Below are 18,491 nucleotides of genomic sequence, written 5' to 3' on the forward strand. Positions count from 1 at the left end.
TGTTTCAAATCTGATACCAAGTGTGGTTTGCAAATTTGGTTTCTTTATTTGTGTGAAAGCAAGCCTTGATCTGCACATCTTATTCATCACATTAAAGAAATGTGTCTTTCTGGGTGAGCTATAACCAAATGATCTGTTTTTAATTGTGTTTTTTAGAACATAGTACAGAATGGTACAGTCCAGACCCTTCAGCCTACAATGTGGTGCTAACCTTTTAAACTATTCCATGATCAATTTTCCCTTTCCTCCTGTACAACCCATAATACCACATTTTCCTAACTCAGAGTCTCTTAAATGTCCCTAATAATATCATCCTCAACCACCACCTCTGGCAGTGTGTTCCATGCACCCACCACAAACAAACAAGAAAACAGCTTACCTCTGCTGTCTTCCCAAACCTTCCAATACTTTAACGATGAAAGATGATCGTTGTTACATGTACGTTGAAGCATACAGTGAACTGCATCATTTAGATCATCAACAAACATAGCCTCAAGATACGCTGGAGGCAGCCTGCTAATGACTGACTCTATGCTTCGGTGCCAACATAGCATGGCCATAACTAACTCACCCAACCAGTATATATTTTGGAATGTGAGAGGGAAGTGGAGCTCCCAAGGAAACACATGCAGTCATGGGGAGAACTTATAAACTCCTTACAGACAGCGTTGGGAATTGAAATCTGATCTTCCAATCACTGGTGCTGTGAAGTATCACACTAACTACTACCTAAAGTGCTACCTAAAGTATTAAAAGATATTCAGAGCAACACACTCAAAATGCTGGAGGAACTCAGCAGGTCAGGCAGCATCTATGGAAATGGATAAGCAGTTGACATTTTGGGCCAAGACCCCTCATTGATCAAAAGAGTGAATAGCCCTTAGTTTACTCTTTTCCATAGATGCTGCTTGATCTGCTTGAGCTCCTCCAGCATTTTATGTGTATTGATCTGGATTTTCAGCATCTGCAGAATCGCTTGTGTTTAAAAGACATTATCCTTTGCTATCCTGGGGGATGAAGTGCTGGCTGTCCACTCCTGAAGCGGGAGGAGAAGATGGCGGCGCGACGCAGCGCGCGGCCGTTCCAAATGATATCGTATGTGTAACTAGGGGGACCGTGCACAATCCTGATTTGATGGAGACAGCCGTGAGAAGCACAGAGGAACACCTGGAGAAACTTCTGAAATGCCCGCTTCGCTGCCGCTGCTACTGCGCGATCGAGAATCTCCGGAGGGGAAGGCCCCAAATCCTCGGCTTTGCCTGTTGCCGGGGCCGGGGTCGAAGCGCTCGGCAGAGATGGTGCTCGGTGTTGGAGAGCTGATCGGAGGCTCGGAGTTTTCGGACGGACTTGGAGTCGGACTGTGGTCGGATGTTTCCAGGATGCTGTATCGGCAAGTTGGCGGTGCTGGAGGTTCACCATCTGCGTGAGATGATGGGACTTTCGAGAGACTTTGAGACTTTTACCGTGCCCATGGTCTGTTCTTTATCAAATTACGGTATTGCTTTGCACTGTTGTAACTATATTTTATAATTATGTGATTTTTGTCAGTTTTTCAGTTGGTTTGTCATGTGTTTTTGTGATATCATTTTGGAGGAACATTGTATCATTTCTTAATGCGTGCATTACTAAATGACAATAAAAGAGGACTGTGTGTCCTCATAATCTAATCTATCATTGCCTTTTACAATCTTATTCACCTCTATCAAGTCACCTCTAATCTTCCTTTGCTCCAAAGAGAAAAACCCTAACTCATTCAACCTTTTCTCACGAGACATGCTCTCAATTCCAGGCTGCATCCTGGTAAATCTCTGCACCCTCTCTAAAGCTTCCACTTCCTTCCTATAATGTGACCACCAGAATCAAACACAATAAGTGTGGTCTAACCAGGGTTTTGCAGAGCTGCGGCTCTGAACTCAATTCCACGACAATTGAAGGCCAACACCCCATTGACCATCCTATCAACCTGTGTGGCAGCTTTGAGGGATATAAGATTTGCATCGTAAGATCCCTCTGTTCCTCCACACTGCTCAGAATTTAGAAACATAGAAAACCTACAGCACAATACAGGCCCTCGACCCACAAAGCTGTGCTGAACATGTACTTACTTTAGAAATTACCTAGGGTTACCCATAGCCCTCTATTTTTCTAAGCTCCATGTACCTATTCTGGCATCTCTTAAAAGACCCTATCGTATCTGCCTCTACCACTGTTGCCAGCAGCCCATTCTACGCACTCACCACGCTCTGCATTTTTTTAAAAAAAGCAACAACAACTTACCCCTGACATCTCCTCTGTGCCTACTTCCAAGCACCTTAAAACTGTGCCCTCTTGTGATAGCCATTTCAGCCCTGGGAAAAAGCCTCTGGCTATCCACACTTCTGTATGTTTTTTTTCCATTTTCCATGACATACAATGACAGTTCGGTGATGGGCATTTTTGAAACAGCGCCCCAAGGAGGTGTAATTGCTTGACTGTGAAGCCAAATAAATTTTTTAACCTGTTAGACCATTAGACATGGGAGCAGAATTAGGCCATTCGGCCCATTGAGACGGCTCTGCTATTTAATTATGGCTGACTTATTATCCTTCTCAACCCCATTCTCCTCCCTTCTCCCTGTAACATCTGACACACTTACTAATCAATAACCTATCAACCACCACTTTAAATATACCTAATGACTTAGCCTTCACAGTAATGAATTCCACAGATTTACCACCCTTTGGCTAAAGAAATTCCTCCCCATCTCTGTTCTGAAGGGAAATTCTCTGGTTGTAGAAAACCGCTCAAACCACACCCCCCCCCCCCCCCCCAAACTATTGGAACATCCTCTCCATTGCCATTCTAACTTGTCCTTTCGATATTCAGTAGATTTCATTGAGACTTACTTTATAATTACCCGGTTTTTCATTTTGCGATCTGGCTGTGAAATAGAGACAAGAATTGATTATATCAGGCAAAATCTAATGAAGTGAATAGATAATTAGTATATTGGGCTGAGACCCTTCTTCAGGACTGAGAAGGAAGGGGGAAGACGCCAGAATGAAAAGGTGGGGGGGGAGAGGGGAGGGAGGCTAACTGGAAGGTGATTGGTGAAGCCTGGTGGGTGGTTCCACCCACCTGACCAAGCCAGTGATTGCTACCATCCATCTTCACCAATCACCTTCCAGCTAGCCTCCTTCCCCTCCCCTCCCCACCTTCTTATTCCGTTGTCTTCCCTCTTCCTTCTCAGTCCTGAGGAAGGGTCTCGGTCTGAAATATCAACGGTCTATTCGTTTCCATAGATGCTGCCAAATCTGCTGAATTCCCCTGGCATCTGCAGAATCTTGTTTATTTGTTGATTATATCTTGTAAAATGAGGAAATGGCTAAACTAAGGTGTTAACAACAAAACATTCAAAAAATAAACTAGTACTTAAACAATAAACTAAAGGAAACCATACATTAATTGTATTAGATTTCACTTGTTTGACACAATCAAAATAGTTTGCAGTTGTGCCCTTTTTGAATCTAATTATTAAAAGTGTAAAATCTGGCATTGTGTCTTGGGCGCTTTATTTTACAACTCTGTTTGTGCATTGTTCCCAGTGACCGATGCTCCGCCTCCGTGGTTAAATTTGGGCCCTGTGGAATTGGCGGCAATCATCGCTGGACCAGTGTGTGTAGTTTGCATCTTACTGATGGTGACCTTCTACTTCTTTCACAACCGCACGGTGGTACATCATCGTGTCCCCCATGAAGAAGACCCGTCGTTGGATCATCCGTTCATCTCCGAGGGCACCACTCTCAAGGATTTAATTTACGATATGACTACTTCAGGGTCTGGTTCAGGTAAAGCAATCATTTTAAACTGTGAATACTACCTGTCCATCTGTAGCATTATCTTATTATGTGGTTTTACACTTTTCTGGATATTGTGAAAGGTCTTGAGCCTGCAAAAGTATTTTTTGTACTTCAGTCCTGAGTTTTTGAACTGTTAAGACTTGTATATGTGAATACAGTATTTGATGGCATTCTGACCAGAAGTGAACAAGCTGTCAGTCTCTGTTTACTGAGTAATTGTTGTTCCTCCTAAATAAGCTAACCACAGGCTTATGATCTGAGCCTATGTCTAAAAGTTTATATTACAAATTTAAAGTCAACCGCAGAGAGTTCAGTCATCTTTCTTACAACTGTACTTCTTTGTGGTGCTTTATTCAATAACTGGAACACAACTCGTACTTGATTATCCTGGTTTTCATTCTCTGCTACTCGGCTAAATCTAAATAATTAGTCATTAATTCTTCAGCACTGGAAATATTCAGAGATGCGCATTTTATTCCCTATCTGTACTTTTGGAATAAGTACAAAAGTACAGCTATGGAACTTTTCAAATCTGAAAAGTTATGAAAACTTTTCATATCTGAAAAATAAATTTTTGTATTTACTTTTTATGTAATTCTTTATAATTGTTGAATGTTTTTTTTTGTTTCATGTTGTGCCAGCACACCACAGCAAAGTCCTAATCCTTGTAAAATGTACAATAATGCGCAAAAGTCTTGGGCACGTATTAATAGCTAGGGTGCCTCCAGACCTTTGCACAGTACTGTATTTGTCATTGTGGAGCAGAGAGCAAGTTTGTAAATCTGGTGGCAGCAAAGGATGTTGGAGATGGCGAGGATGGAGCATCGTGGGAGGGGTGTGGGATAGGTGGTAGAGGAGGAGTGCCAGGGCTGAGTACAGACACACTCAGCCCTGAGACACCAGGCAAGGTCATTTGATTCCAAACCATTGGTTTATTGATCATTACAGAATGTCTCTCTGGTGCTCCTCTCCCTGCCCCCTTCCCATTCTCAGTCCACAATAGAGACCCATATCAGAATCAGGTTTTATTATTTTTTTATTATTTCTCGCATATGCCATGATTTTTTTTGCAGCAGACTAGAGCAGATAAGATATATATGCAAGATTGTGATCTAGGAAAGACTCAGAGTTAGAATGTGTGACAGTTTTACTGAGATGTCACTCATGAGGGAGAGCTTGACTATTAAAATATTTAGTAGCAAATGATTGTAATCAAAGGCTGAGAGATGTTTTTATAGAACAAATATAATTGTTGATTGCGACTTGTATGATTTTCATGGATTAATACTGAAGGGATTGATCTGAATATTACCTAAATCTCATAATCCCTCAAGATGGTGTAGTAGAAATTTGGAAAAATTATGGATGGGAAAACTCTTATTCTTTATGCATGTGGCTTTGCCATGTGTTTTTTCTGTTAAAGGAATTTGGAATGAAAACTCTTATTTGCTCTAAAACAAGGAACCAATCTCAGTCAGTGGCAACACAGTGGCTCAGCTTAGCTTGTAAAGCTGCTGCCTCACAGACCCAAGTGTCCATTAACCAGAGCGAGTTCAGTGCCTGAGGCAGTCTAGGGTTAGTGGAAGTTGAGGGTTGGTATGGGTTTGTTGGGCTGAGGGGTCTGTTTCAAAACTTAATTTGGTGAACCTCTAGCTACTATATTCATTGAATGGGTGTTTTGGCCAAAATTCAGCTTTATTTATCACATAGACATTGAAACGTGGAGTGAAATGTGTCATTTGCATTAAATCAAATCAGCAGGAATTATGCTGAGCAATCCGTAGATGTCGTTATACTTTCAGCGCTAACATGACACGGCCATAGCTCACAGCGTATGTCTTTGGAATGTGGGAGGAAACTGGAACACCTGGAGGAAACTCACACTGTCATGGGAGAATGTATAAGCTCCTTACAGACAGCAGCAGGAACTGAACTCCAGTTGCTGCTTGTTGGTTCTATAAAGCAATGTGGGTTGGAGTGGGGTTCAGTATTAGTGAGCTGGTATGGGGAAAAAGATCTGGATGCAAACTTTGACTCGTTTTAATTGTTACCCAAATCTCACTAATAATTCTGCTTAATATTTTAGGGTTGCCTTTACTTGTGCAAAGGACAATTGCAAGAACAATTGTACTACAAGAAAGTATAGGTAAAGGTCGATTTGGAGAAGTCTGGCGAGGAAAATGGCGAGGTGAAGAAGTTGCAGTTAAAATCTTCTCTTCTCGTGAAGAAAGGTCTTGGTTTCGTGAGGCAGAAATTTATCAGACGGTGATGTTGCGCCACGAAAATATTCTTGGGTTCATCGCAGCAGATAACAAAGGTTTTTTTACTTCTATTATTTTTTCTCCTTACCTACACTGAATAACTGAGAGAGAATTAGATCATTTCTTGTCTAATCCAAGAAGTCATTAATCATTTGAAAGTTAAATTTGATAAAACTACACCATTGATTGTAAGTAAATCTTAGCCATTTAAATTTGATACATCTCTACCACTGGTTGCAAGTAGATCTTAGACATTTCTTTAAGTACAATTTAGTTCAATTATTGAGTGGTTACTTGCTGTGCCGTTGTTAAGAATGCTAAATTCGAATAGACGAGTTCAAGATTAAGTATTTCTTCTACACTAGAATGTGTGCTTCTGAATAACTTTGGAGAGCAAAGAGCAAGCATTGGAGAAAATATAGTAGGCAAGTTGCTTTGTTAAACCAAAGTATTGTTTTTAGGCAAGAAATGCTGGTCTTTGGCAATCTATCAGCAATATTTTAATTTCTATTAACCTTGAAGATCTTAATGTAACGTGTCCAACCATCAACCTCAATAAAGTTATTTACTCCTCTTTATGGTAACATCTTCACTCATTTAATAACCTCATGGTAATTGAAAGTCCCACTTCCAATATTTGTCCCAATGGTTAATCCATACTTTTCCTCCAATTTTTGCTTCTGGATAAGATTATTCATTTCTATTTTAATGTCCCAGTTTGGTACGCCCCTAAGTGTATTATGACATCTTCAATAACATGTACTTGCACACTCTGATACAATTTCTTAGAAACACAGAAACCTACAGCACAATACAGGCCCTTCGGCCCACAAAGTTGTGCCAAACATGTCCCTACCTTAGAAATTACTAGACTTCCCCATAGCCCTCTATTTTTCTAAGCTCCATGAACCTGTCTAAAAGTCTCTTAAAAGACCCTATCGTATCTGCTTTTTGTTTCTGTATCCACTTTAAAGTTGTGCCATTTTAGCTTGCCACTTAATTTTCTGTCTTTGTGAAATCAGAACTTTATTCAGTGTATTTTTAGGTTGCTTTTTAAATCTTTGAGATGGTTATTCAATGGAGAAATTCTTTAAGAATGGCAGCACTTTTGTAAATAATCTTGATTCCATCAAAAAGTTAGGTGCAATGGTTTAGAATTCCTGAGATGTGGTGGTGGCATCCGTTAGTCTCGCGAGACCATGGATCTGCTCCTGGAAAGTCTTGCTTCAGTCTGTGTTAGAGCAGCGTCTGTTGTGGCTGTAGAGGCCCACATGGGAGTGACAGTCTGAGCTGCAGCAACTGCACTTGAAGGCACTGTCCTCTAGTGTTGTCTTGGTGCTGTTTTTCCAATGAGTGCGCTTTTCTTCAGCAGCAAGCCTCAGCTTCTCTTCTCCTCTTTTTAGACCTCTGCGTAGTTCCAGCCTCCAGTGAGAGCGATCGCTTGCGATGTCCTCCCACCTCTCGATGTTCATTTTCAGTGACTTCATGTCTCCCTTGCAAATGTTTTTGAAACGAAGATGGGGCCGCCCTTGTGCTCTCTTGCCGGAGGCCAGTTCCCCGTATAGCAGGTCTTTCGGGATCCTCCCGTCTGACATGCGGTGTACGTGGCCCAGCCAGCGGAGACGGCGTTGTTGGAGCAGGGTGAAGAGGCTGGGTATCTGGGCGCGGGCCAGGACCTCATTGTTGGTGACTCGGTCAGTCCACGTGATGTCCAGGATGCGTCTCAGGCTGCGAAGGTGGAAGGCGTTGAGACGCCGCTCTTGTCTGTAGTAGAGGCTCCAGGTCTCGCTGCCGTAAAGCAGTGTGCTGAGGACGCAGGCCCTGTAGACTGCAACTTCAGTGTGCGTCATCAGCTTTCTGTTCTCCCAGACTCTCTTTGTCAGCCTGGTGAATGTTGAGGCTGCTCGTCCGATCCGTCTATTGATCTTGGGATCATTACCTGAGATAATAGTCTCTATTTTAAACAATTACTGAGAAAGGTTTCGAAGAAATTGTACTGATCAACAGTCAGAACTGCCAAGTAAATGCTTTATCTGCTTTCCTCAAAATAACCAGCACCAGCATCATTTCATCGATCCTATTGTATTTCTTTGTTCTACTTTGAATGCCTACAAGAAAATGAATCTCAGGGTAGTGTACGGTAATAAACGTTCAATGGCCTCTTAGGTGCATTTGTAGGCTTTGTTAGTGTAAATATCATATCAGCCAATCATGTGGCAGCAACTCAATGCACAAAAGCATGCAGACATGGTCAAGAGGTTCAGTTGCTGTTCAGACCAAACATCAGAATGGGGAAGTGTGATCTAAGTGACTGACTGTGGATTGATAATTGGTGCCAGACAGGGTGGTTTGAGTATCTCAGAAACTGCTAATCTCCTGGGATTTTCATGCACAGTAGTCTCTAAAGTTTAAAGAGAATGATGTGAAAAACAAAAAAAAAGAAATCCAGTGAGCGGCAGTACTGTGGGTGAAAACGCCTTGTTAATGAGAGAGGTCAGAGGAGAATGGCCAGGCAGGTTCATGCTGACAGGAAGGTGACAGTAACTCAAACAATCATGTGTTACAACAGTGTTGTGCAGAAGAGCAACTCTGAATGCCCAACACATTGAACCTCAAGCTGGATGGGTTACAGTAGCAGAAGGCCACAAACATACACGCAGGGCCACATTTGGCACAGGAGGTACCTAATAAAGTGGGCACTGAGTGTGTATGTACTTTGCAAAATTTATTTTGAACTTTGATGAGAGTAATAGTTCAGCCAATTTGCAGCTTTCCTTGTAAGTTCTGAAAACTAAATGCACACAGCAAAATGTATTGTATCTGTCAAAATCTTAATGCTCCAAGAATGAGCTTCTAGATCCAAGCCACATCAGTATATTTTCAACATTCTTAACAGTAATGAAAATGCACGTCTGTCCATTTTTATGAATAAATTAACTATTAAATGCTCCCAATGGCGTGCGTCTCATATAGCCTTTGACAGCCAAGTTCAGCTCTTGGCCATCATGTGTGGCTTAGCCCAGCAGAACTGTTACTACTGACAGGAGAAGGGGCAAAGGTGCGTTAAAACCAGTTGTTTCGGACAGATGGGGCTCATCAGCCATGGTTGGTGCTCATCTAGGCAAAGGAAAACCGATCTCAAACCTTCAGTGCTTTGTTGCTGTGTGTACTCATGGGCTTTGGAAGTACAAATGTAAATGCCAGGGAAAAATCTGGAGCTAGAATCCCTAAGGCGTTGAAGTTAGCACTGACTGGCAATTGAGTGCGATGTTGCTGGTGCCAAAATATATTTGTATCTGCCATTCCTTTTGGTTCATCAGCTGTGTGGAGAGGAGGAACCTGCTCCATGGGCAACAGCTTGTTCTCCATAGCATACTGCCCTGGCTTGTGCATCATGTTGACAGCTGGGACACAACATCCGTGGTTGACCCCAGCCAACGGGGAGCCTCGTGTGAACAAACACATTCAGAGTTACTGCCAACTTACAGATCGAGTTTTGCCAATTAGCATCCTTTAATCACTTGCCAAGGGGTGTCGATAGCCATGTCACTTAGCACCCACTTGCAAATACCTGGCTGCAGGGCCAGTCTGTCCTAAATGCCTTTCCATTGTTGGACTGGAGGTGAAATGAGTGTTGTCCCCCACCCCCTCTTAGTCAATGGATTGAGTTCAATAGCCGCAAGGTAAGGTTGTAGCTCGATAAAACCCTGGTTTGACTGCACTTGGAATATTGGGTTCAGTTCTGGTTGCCTCATTATAGGAACAACATGGAAGCCTTGGAAAGGGTGCAGAGGAAACTTGCCTGATTTAGAGAGCATGTCTTATGAGAGGTGACTTGATAGAGATGTTCAAGATGTTAAGAGTCATAGGTTGTGTGGACTTTTTCCCAGGATGAAAATGTCTTTTACGAGGGGTCATAACTTTAAAGTGATTAGGTGAAAGTATAGGGGAAATGTCAAAGTTTTTACACGTAGTGGTGAGTGTGTGGAATGCCCTACCTGGCGTGGTGGCAAAGGCAGATACATTAGGGACACTTCAGAAGTGTTTAGATAGGCATATGGATGATAGAAAAAATAGAGGGCTACGTAGAATAGAAGGGTTAGATTGTTTTCAGAGTAGTTTAAAAGATTGGCAGAACATCATGGGCTGGGGGGTGGGTGTGGCCTGCACTGTGTTGTGGTGTTCTATGTTCATATTGAAGAAATGTTACCCAAGTATGATCACAAAGACCCAAAGTAAATTTGTAGCTGGTAGGAACAAAGATGCAAACCTCTCTACTGGGTGGAGTTTTAACAAATAATGGTTGTAAAGGAGGGCTAGTATTTCAAAGGTTTGCATATTTTTAGGAGTCCTTCAGCATTGACCCAGTCAAACCATCTATTAGATGGTTTATTAATTGCTAAGCCGGTGAATAAAAAAGAATATGAAAGTATGTATTGTTCAATCCAGTTTGGAACTCCTAAACACAGAATGCTTCACTAACACCAGGATAACACTTAGCTTTGGCCAATCATTGGCACACTTTATGCCAGACAAGGAGTTTGATCTCTGACACAATAGAATTGTTATCTTGTCCTGGTGTCCGTCAAGATCCTTGATCAGAAATGATCTGGACGCAGCCGCACGAACCTAACTGGACTCAGTCCTGATGAAGGGTCTCGGCCCAAAATGTTGACTGTACTTTTTTCCTGGCCTGCTGAATTCCTCCAGCATTCGGTGTGTGTTGCTTAAATTTCCAACATCTGCAGATTTTCTTTTGTCTGTGATTGGACCCAGCCACAACTTGTTTGCAGAACAACACACGCAAAATGCTGGAGGAAGGACCTTGGGTGAAGCAGCATCTATGGAAAGCAATAAACAGTCAACATTTCTGGCCGAGATCCTTCATCAGGACTTCTCCGTAGATGCTGCCTGATTTGCTGAGTTCCTCCAGCATTTTGTGGAATAGTTTGCTTGCATCCATTCTATTTATTAGAGAATAGCTGATGTTTTGCCTGCTGAAAGCTGCCTCTCCATTTATGAATCACTTCACAACTAATCCTGAGTGTGAAATGTTTAAGGTATTTATCAGTAACACATAGTAAACAAAATGGCAAAATGCAATCATCAGCACAGCAGTAAAATACCTTGAATCCCAGTGCATTTGGCTTGTTCGGTTTATAAAAACCTGTAATTTTGATTGTGTTGTTTAGGGCTAATTAACAAGTGCATCATCTACTGTTTTAGACCATATTCCCAACATGAAAACTATTGCATCAAGTGAAATGTGAAAGGAGGAAAGTTACTGAAAAAGCACTGTTCAAAACTAAAATCTGATTGAAAATAACATAGTTGCCTAGGATGGAGCAGAACTAATTTTATGTTGCCCTATCAGTGATGGTGGGTGGCAGGGTGCAGATAAGTCTCTACCAAAGGAGAGTTGTAAAGTGCTCCTTCCCTCTGCTAGTCTGCAGGTCATCCTTCAGCAAGGTGTACTACCTGCTTGGCTGCCAGATCAGGGTCACGTGAAGCCATGGGAGCAGCTGGTCGATGGTCGTATGACCAGCCAATGCATATCACTAGTCCTGGTTATGCAGGCAGACAATCTCTGAAGAGTATTGATAATGGCTGGGGTCACCCATCTTGTAAAGGCACTGCCCAGGAAGTGGCAATGGCAAGCCACTTCTATAGAAAAATTTACCAGAAACAGTCATGGTCATGAGACTATGATCACTTACGTTGTGCAGCACACAAGAACATAAGAAATAGGAGCAGGAGTAGGCTAACTGGCCTGACAAGCCTGCTCCACCATTCAATAAGATCATGGCTGATTTGTCCATGGACTCATCTCCACCTACTCGGCTTTTTCCCCATAACCCTTAATTCCCCTGCTCTGCAAAAATCTATCCAGCCTTGTCTTAAGTATATTTACTGAGGTAGCCTCTACTGTTCATCAGGCAGAGAATTCCACAGGTTCACCACTCTCAGAAAAGCAGTTCCTCCTCATCTTCATACTATATCTACTTCCCCAAATCTTGTTATGCCCCTTAGTTCTAGTCTTACCTACCAGTGGAAACAACTTTCCTGCCTCTATCTTGTCTATCCTTTCATAATTCTATGTCTCTATAAGATCATCTCTCATTCTTCTGAATTCCAGCGAGTACCATCACAGGCGACTCAATCCCTCCTCATAGTTTAATCCCTTCATCTCTGGAATCAACCTGGTGAACCTCCTCTGCACCTCCTCCAAAGCCAGTATATCCTGCGTCAAGTAAGGAGACCAGAACTGCACGCAGTACTCCAGGTGCGGCCTCACCAGTACTCCGTACAGTTGCAGCATAACCTCCCTGCTCTTGAATTCAATCCCTCTAGCAATGAAGGCCAACATCCCATTTGCCTTCTTGATAGCCTGCTGCACCTGCAAAGCGACCTTTTGTGATTCATGCACAAGCACTCCCAAGTCTGTCTGCACAGCAGCATGCTGCAATATTTTACCATTTAAATAATAATCTTCATCCACATTTTCCCTTCCAAATTTATCAACATTGTATTCCATCTGCCAGACCTTTGCCCACTCACTTAATCTATCTATATCTCTCTGCAGACTCTTTCGTATCTTCTGCACAATTTGCTTTTATGCTCAATTTAGTATCATCAGCAAACTTAGATATACTACACTCATCCCCCGTTCCAGATTGTTAATGTATATCGTGAACAGTTGCGGTCCAGCACTGACACCTGCAGCACACCACTCATCACTGATTGCCAACGGAGTAACAGGCATGTATCCCAACTCCCTGCATTCTATTAGTTAACCAATCCTCTATCCATGCTAATACATCACCCCAAACTCTCTGCATCCTTATCTTGCGAATAAGTCTTTTATGCGCCACCTTATCGAATGCCTTCTGGAAGCCAAGAAGATAACATCCATCTGTTCCCCTGTATCCACTGCGCTCATATATCCTCAAATACATGATGATGAGGGATGGATTCCCATGCAAAATGGTGACTTCTTGGACACTTGTGAAACCACAGGTCATTTTCCATCTGAACAAATAGGTTTTATAATCAACTATTTTAACAAAGTTAATGGAAGTATTGGAGACTTCAGCTAAATAAACATGCATCCATATACCAGCAGTAATCTTGAGCTGTTCAGTGGAATCCTCACTGCATGAAATGCAAAACTAATCTGTATATTTAGTTTTAAGTTGTTAACTAGTAAAAGATGCAATATTAGTTATTCAGAGCAAACTTGGATGTTACCCAAATGATGTGATTCTTCTTTGATTTTCCAAGTTGATTTTGGTGAGCCTTATAAATAGATCTTGGACATATGGTGGTCTTGTGTGTGGATAAAGTTAGGTGTCATTTGGTGTGATGTTTTACATAACCAGATTGAAATGCCGCTGGTGATGGTGGCTTCTGTAATGCTGAGTCTACAGGCAATAAGCTACAGCAAAAATTTGGACCTCATTTGGGGTATTGTGGGCAGTTTTGGGCCCCTTGTCAAAGAAAGCATGTGCTGCCATTGGATAGAGTCCAGAGGAGGTTCATGAGAATTATCCCCAGGAATGAAATTGTTAATGTATGAAGAGCATTTGGTAGCTCTGAGCCTGTACTTGCTGGAGTTTAAATGAATGAGAGGTTCTCATTGAATCCTATCAAATATTGTAAGGCCTAGGTAGTGTGGACATGGAGAGGATGTTTCCTAGATCAGGAGAGTCTAGGATCAGAGGGCACAGCCACAGAATAGAAGGACCTCCCTTTAGAACAGGGGTAAGGAGGAATTCATATAGTCAGAAGATGGTGAATCTGGTACTCATTGCTAACAGTAAATGACCTGGCTTCCACAGCCATCTGTGGCAGAGGTTGGTAGGTTATTGATTTAGTAAGGGCATCAAAGGTTACAGGGAGAAGGCAGGAGAATGGGATTGAGAGGCATAATAAATCAGCCATGATGGAATGGCTGATGGGCCAAATACCAGGGAGTTAGTGAATTTCAATCCAAGTTTGTGGAACCAACAGACATGAAAGTGTTTACTTTCAATCAGTAAAGCAAACAGAACATTGAACTATATAGACAAATCATGTGTTTGATGTAGAAGCTTTCTGTGCTGCAGCATAAGAACAATGGTCAGTTTGTGATGTGAGTAATTGTGTGAGAAGTTTTGTGGAGCTAGTTATCAGATAAGACTTGAAAACCTATTTGCATTACGATTGCAACAAAAGAAAAGAAAGCTACACAGAGGAAAGTGTGTTATATGCACACTTTTTCTCTCTTTCCCTTTGCTCCCTCTGTCCCTCTCACTATACCCCTCGCCCATCCTCTGGGTTCCCCCCCTCCCCCTTTTCCTTCTCCCTGGGCCTCCTGTCCCATGATCCTCTCATATCCCTTTTGCCAATCACCTGTCCAGCTCTCGGCTCCATCCCTCCCCCTCCTGTCTTCTCCTATCATTTTGGATCTCCCCCTCCCCCTCCCACTTTCAAATCTCTTACTAGCTCTTCTTTCAGTTAGTCCTGACGAAGGGTCTCAGCCCGAAACGTCAACTGTACCTATTCCTAGAGATGCTGCCTGGCCTGCTGCGTTCACCAGCAACTTTGATGTATGTTGCTTGAATTTCCAGCATCTGCAGATTAGCTCGTGTATGCAGAGGGAAAAATGCTCATATGCAAAGCTGATCAGAACCATTATCGGGATTTAAAATTGAGAATAATAAGCCAAGAACTTGAACAGGAAGTACTTAATTCTACAACCTGTGAACTCATTTTCAAGGACACTACAACTCAAGTTTTCAGTATTTGCACAGTTTGTCTTTTGCACATTGGTTGTTTGTCAGTCTTTGTGTCATTTTTTTCCATTGATTTTATTGTATTTCTTCATTCTGCTGAATGCCTGCAAGAAAATGAATTTTAGGGTGGTATATTATATGTATGTACTTCAATAATGAATTTACTTTGAACTTTAAATTTAAGGAATCTCTCCATAATGGAAGAAAATGTCCTTGAATAGTCATAGAGTACTACAGCACAGAAAAAGGTTCTTCAGCTCATCTAGTCTGTGCCGAACTATTTAAACCACCAACTCCCATCGACCTGCACTGAGACCAAAACCCTCCATACTACTACTATCCAAACCTGTCCAAACTTCTCTTAAATGATGACAATGTTTGTTTTGCCTATAGATGTGAGTGACTGTATTAGAGATTTTGTGGAATAATTTGGACAATTGTATGATGATAAGGAACAATATTCTCTTATGGAATAACAATGTTTTCTTGTGCTGTTTTGGAATGCTTGAACTGTATGAACTAATTACATTTGTTGATGTTTTTCTTTCCCTTTAAGATAATGGGACCTGGACGCAGCTGTGGCTGGTATCAGATTATCATGAGCATGGTTCCCTTTTTGACTACTTGAACAGGTACACTGTTACTGTGGAAGGAATGATTAAACTGGCACTTTCTACAGCCAGTGGACTTGCACACTTGCATATGGAAATTGTTGGTACACAAGGTAAGAACACACATTTGTATTGTTTGTTTTCTGATGGCTAAGTGATGCAAGTGAAGAAAATGAACATTGTTTTATAAGAACACCTTATAACAGAGACCATCTTTTTCAATTCCCCACTCTGCTCATCAACTTCACTTTTCTCTTCTCACCTGCCTATCACCTTGCCCAGTGCCCCTCCTCCACTTTCTCTCGTGGTCCACTCCTATTCGATTCCTCCCTCAGCCCTTTACCTCTTCCACCTATCATCTCCCAGCTTCTTCCTTCATATGCCAAACCCCCCCGCCACTCTCACCCACCTTCCACTCACGTGGCATGAGCATCGACTTCTCTAATTTTCAGTAATTCCACTCCCCCTTGCCCATCTCTTTTTTTTCCTCTTCCCCTCTTTCCCCTTTTCTCCTTACCTGCCCATCTGGTTACCCTCATCCTTTCCCTTTTTCTATAGTCCACTCTCCCTTCTTATCAGATTCTTTCTTCAGCCCTTTTCCACTTACCACCACCTAGCTTCTTTGTTCATCCACCTGGCTTCATCCATCGCCTAACTTGTACTGCTTCCTCTCCCCCACCTTGTTAGTCCGCTTCTTCCCCCCTCCTTTCCAGTCCTGAAGAAGGGTCTTGGCCTGAAACGTCGACCGTTTATTCCTCATTATAGAGGCTGCCTGACCTGCAAAGTTCCTCCTGCATATTGTGTGTGTTGCTCTGGATCTGCAGAATCTGTTGTGTTTAATATACTTCTGGGTTTTGAGATTGAGGATTAAATACCAAAATGCATGAAAGATATTTTTTGTAAATAAACTTACGAATCCTTCTCTGATGGCACTAAAGTGTTTGACAAATTAGTCCAAATCATACAAATCCTTGCTTCAACCCTGTTTTCTTATTCACATGGAAATTTTTCCTTCTGTAGGAAAACCTGCCATTGCACACAGAGACCTTAAATCAAAAAACATTCTAGTAAAGAAGAATGGAACTTGCTGCATTGCAGATTTAGGGTTGGCAGTAAGGCATGACTCAGCCACAGATACGATTGATATTGCTCCAAATCACAGAGTGGGAACAAAAAGGTAAATTGATATTGATATTCTACACTTATTGTATGTTTTTTTTATGAAATAATCAAACTAAAAGCTGTAGGTGTGCATTTTAACTGGAGAACAATATGTGACAGTTTTCTCCAAAGAGCACCATTCCTTCAAATTATAGAATTCTACATGAGTATTTAAAATTCCTTGTGTCTTTTCAGGTCTTGCCGCTAACATTTACTCTAAAACTATTTCTTTGACTCAGCTTTTGGGCAGGTATTCTGTTTTAAGCCCCTTTTGGCTCTGAATGCTACACTGGACTTGCTTCAAGACTCTACAACTCGTGTTCTCAGTTTTATTTTTTTATGTATTTGCATAGTTTGTCTTTGTTTGCACATCAATTGCTTGTCAGTTGTTTTGTGTAGTTTTTCATTGATTCTACTGTATTTCTTTGTTTTACTGTGAGTGCCTGTGAGAGAATGAACCTTGGGAGTTGTAGATGGTGACATATACGTACTTTGGTAATAAATATAATTTGAACTTTGAATGTTGGTCTATGTTTCAGTGGAATGTTGTGGTTCATTTTCCAACATTCAAAGCGCAATATAAATGCAAGTACGTTTGTCACTCAGCGCAGAGGTAAGAGGGCCTATTAGTGTAGCATTGCAGTCTATTGAGGCAAAGATCAATCTGGAATCATGTTTGAGTGACGTGTTTTGTTTCTGTTTTTGCCCCTTAATATCTTCCTTTTCCTGAGTTCTCTATTTTGCCTACATTGAATGGCAGGGGTGGGGGTGGACTGAAATGTAAAATCCATTCTTCATCCTTTGACACATTTGTACTTGGAATGCATTGGTCTGTTTGCCTTTTTTAAAATTTTAGCTAGACAGCACAGAACAGGCCCTTCTAGCCCAATGAGCTGCAGCACTCAGCAACCCTAACCTAACCATGGGACTATTTACAATGGTGGTAATGAACTATTAACCTACCAACCGGAACTTCTTTAGACTGGTGGGAGGAAACCGGAGCACCTGGAGGAAACTCACACGGTCACAAAGAATGTACAAACTCCTTACTGACGGCACTGGAATTGAACTCCAAATTCTGACATCCCAAGGTGTAGTAGCGTCATGCTAACTGCTACGCTCCCACAGTTTGAAAAGACTTGCTATTCTTTTCAAGCAGTTAATCTTTGTTATTTGTTTTATTTACACTACACCTGGTTATTTTATACACCAGCTTCCTTTCTTTTCACGTGCTAAGTGGGCTTGAGACTTCATAGAGAACTACAGCACAGAAACAGGCCCTTCAGCCCATCAAGTCTGTGCCGAAGTGTTCTTTTCCCAAGTGGTTGGCACCACGAGCTTAGCTATTACTGTCTGGGAAGCAGAGCAAATGTTTTAAATTGGGACTAATCTAAATTGTTGGCATGTGTAATAAATTGCTTGCTGATGAATGTAGGAATGAAGTTTATTATCACAGTTTTATGATGTGCCATTTGTTCTGTGCACAAGTTCAATGCATGAACATAAAATTACTATATAATGCAAAGTAACGAGTGCAAGAGGAGGAATAATGAGTTACTGTTCATGGGCCATTCGGAAATCTGATAGCAGAGGGGAAGAAGCTGTTAGACCTTAAGTCATAGGGGCAGAATTAGGCTATTTGGCCCATCGAGTTCCACCATTTGATTATCCCTCTCAACCCCATCCTCTTGCCCTCTCCCCATAACCTTTGACACCATTACTAATCAACCTCCGCTTTAAATATACTCAATGACTTGGCCTCCACAGCAGTGTGTGTCAATGAATTCCAGAGATTTACCAGCCTCTGGCAAAAGAAATTCCACCTATTCTGTGTTCCAAAGGAAT

General features: G+C 41.8%; 1 protein-coding gene across 2 annotated transcripts in view; it reads left to right on the plus strand.

Annotated features, from left to right (window-relative positions):
• The window catches only part of tgfbr1b (transforming growth factor, beta receptor 1 b), a 97,095-nt gene that overhangs the window by 52,822 nt on the left and 25,782 nt on the right, over positions 1-18,491 (plus strand). For both annotated transcript variants that reach the window (XM_072252040.1, XM_072252050.1), the window contains exons 3-6: positions 3,585-3,827; positions 5,926-6,156; positions 15,431-15,598; positions 16,506-16,662. In XM_072252040.1, the coding sequence (XP_072108141.1) occupies positions 3,585-3,827; positions 5,926-6,156; positions 15,431-15,598; positions 16,506-16,662 (799 nt within the window). The remainder of the gene's footprint in view (positions 1-3,584; positions 3,828-5,925; positions 6,157-15,430; positions 15,599-16,505; positions 16,663-18,491) is intronic.

This window comes from Mobula birostris, chromosome 1 (assembly GCF_030028105.1).
Source record: "Mobula birostris isolate sMobBir1 chromosome 1, sMobBir1.hap1, whole genome shotgun sequence".
Classification (NCBI taxonomy): domain Eukaryota; kingdom Metazoa; phylum Chordata; class Chondrichthyes; order Myliobatiformes; family Myliobatidae; genus Mobula; species Mobula birostris.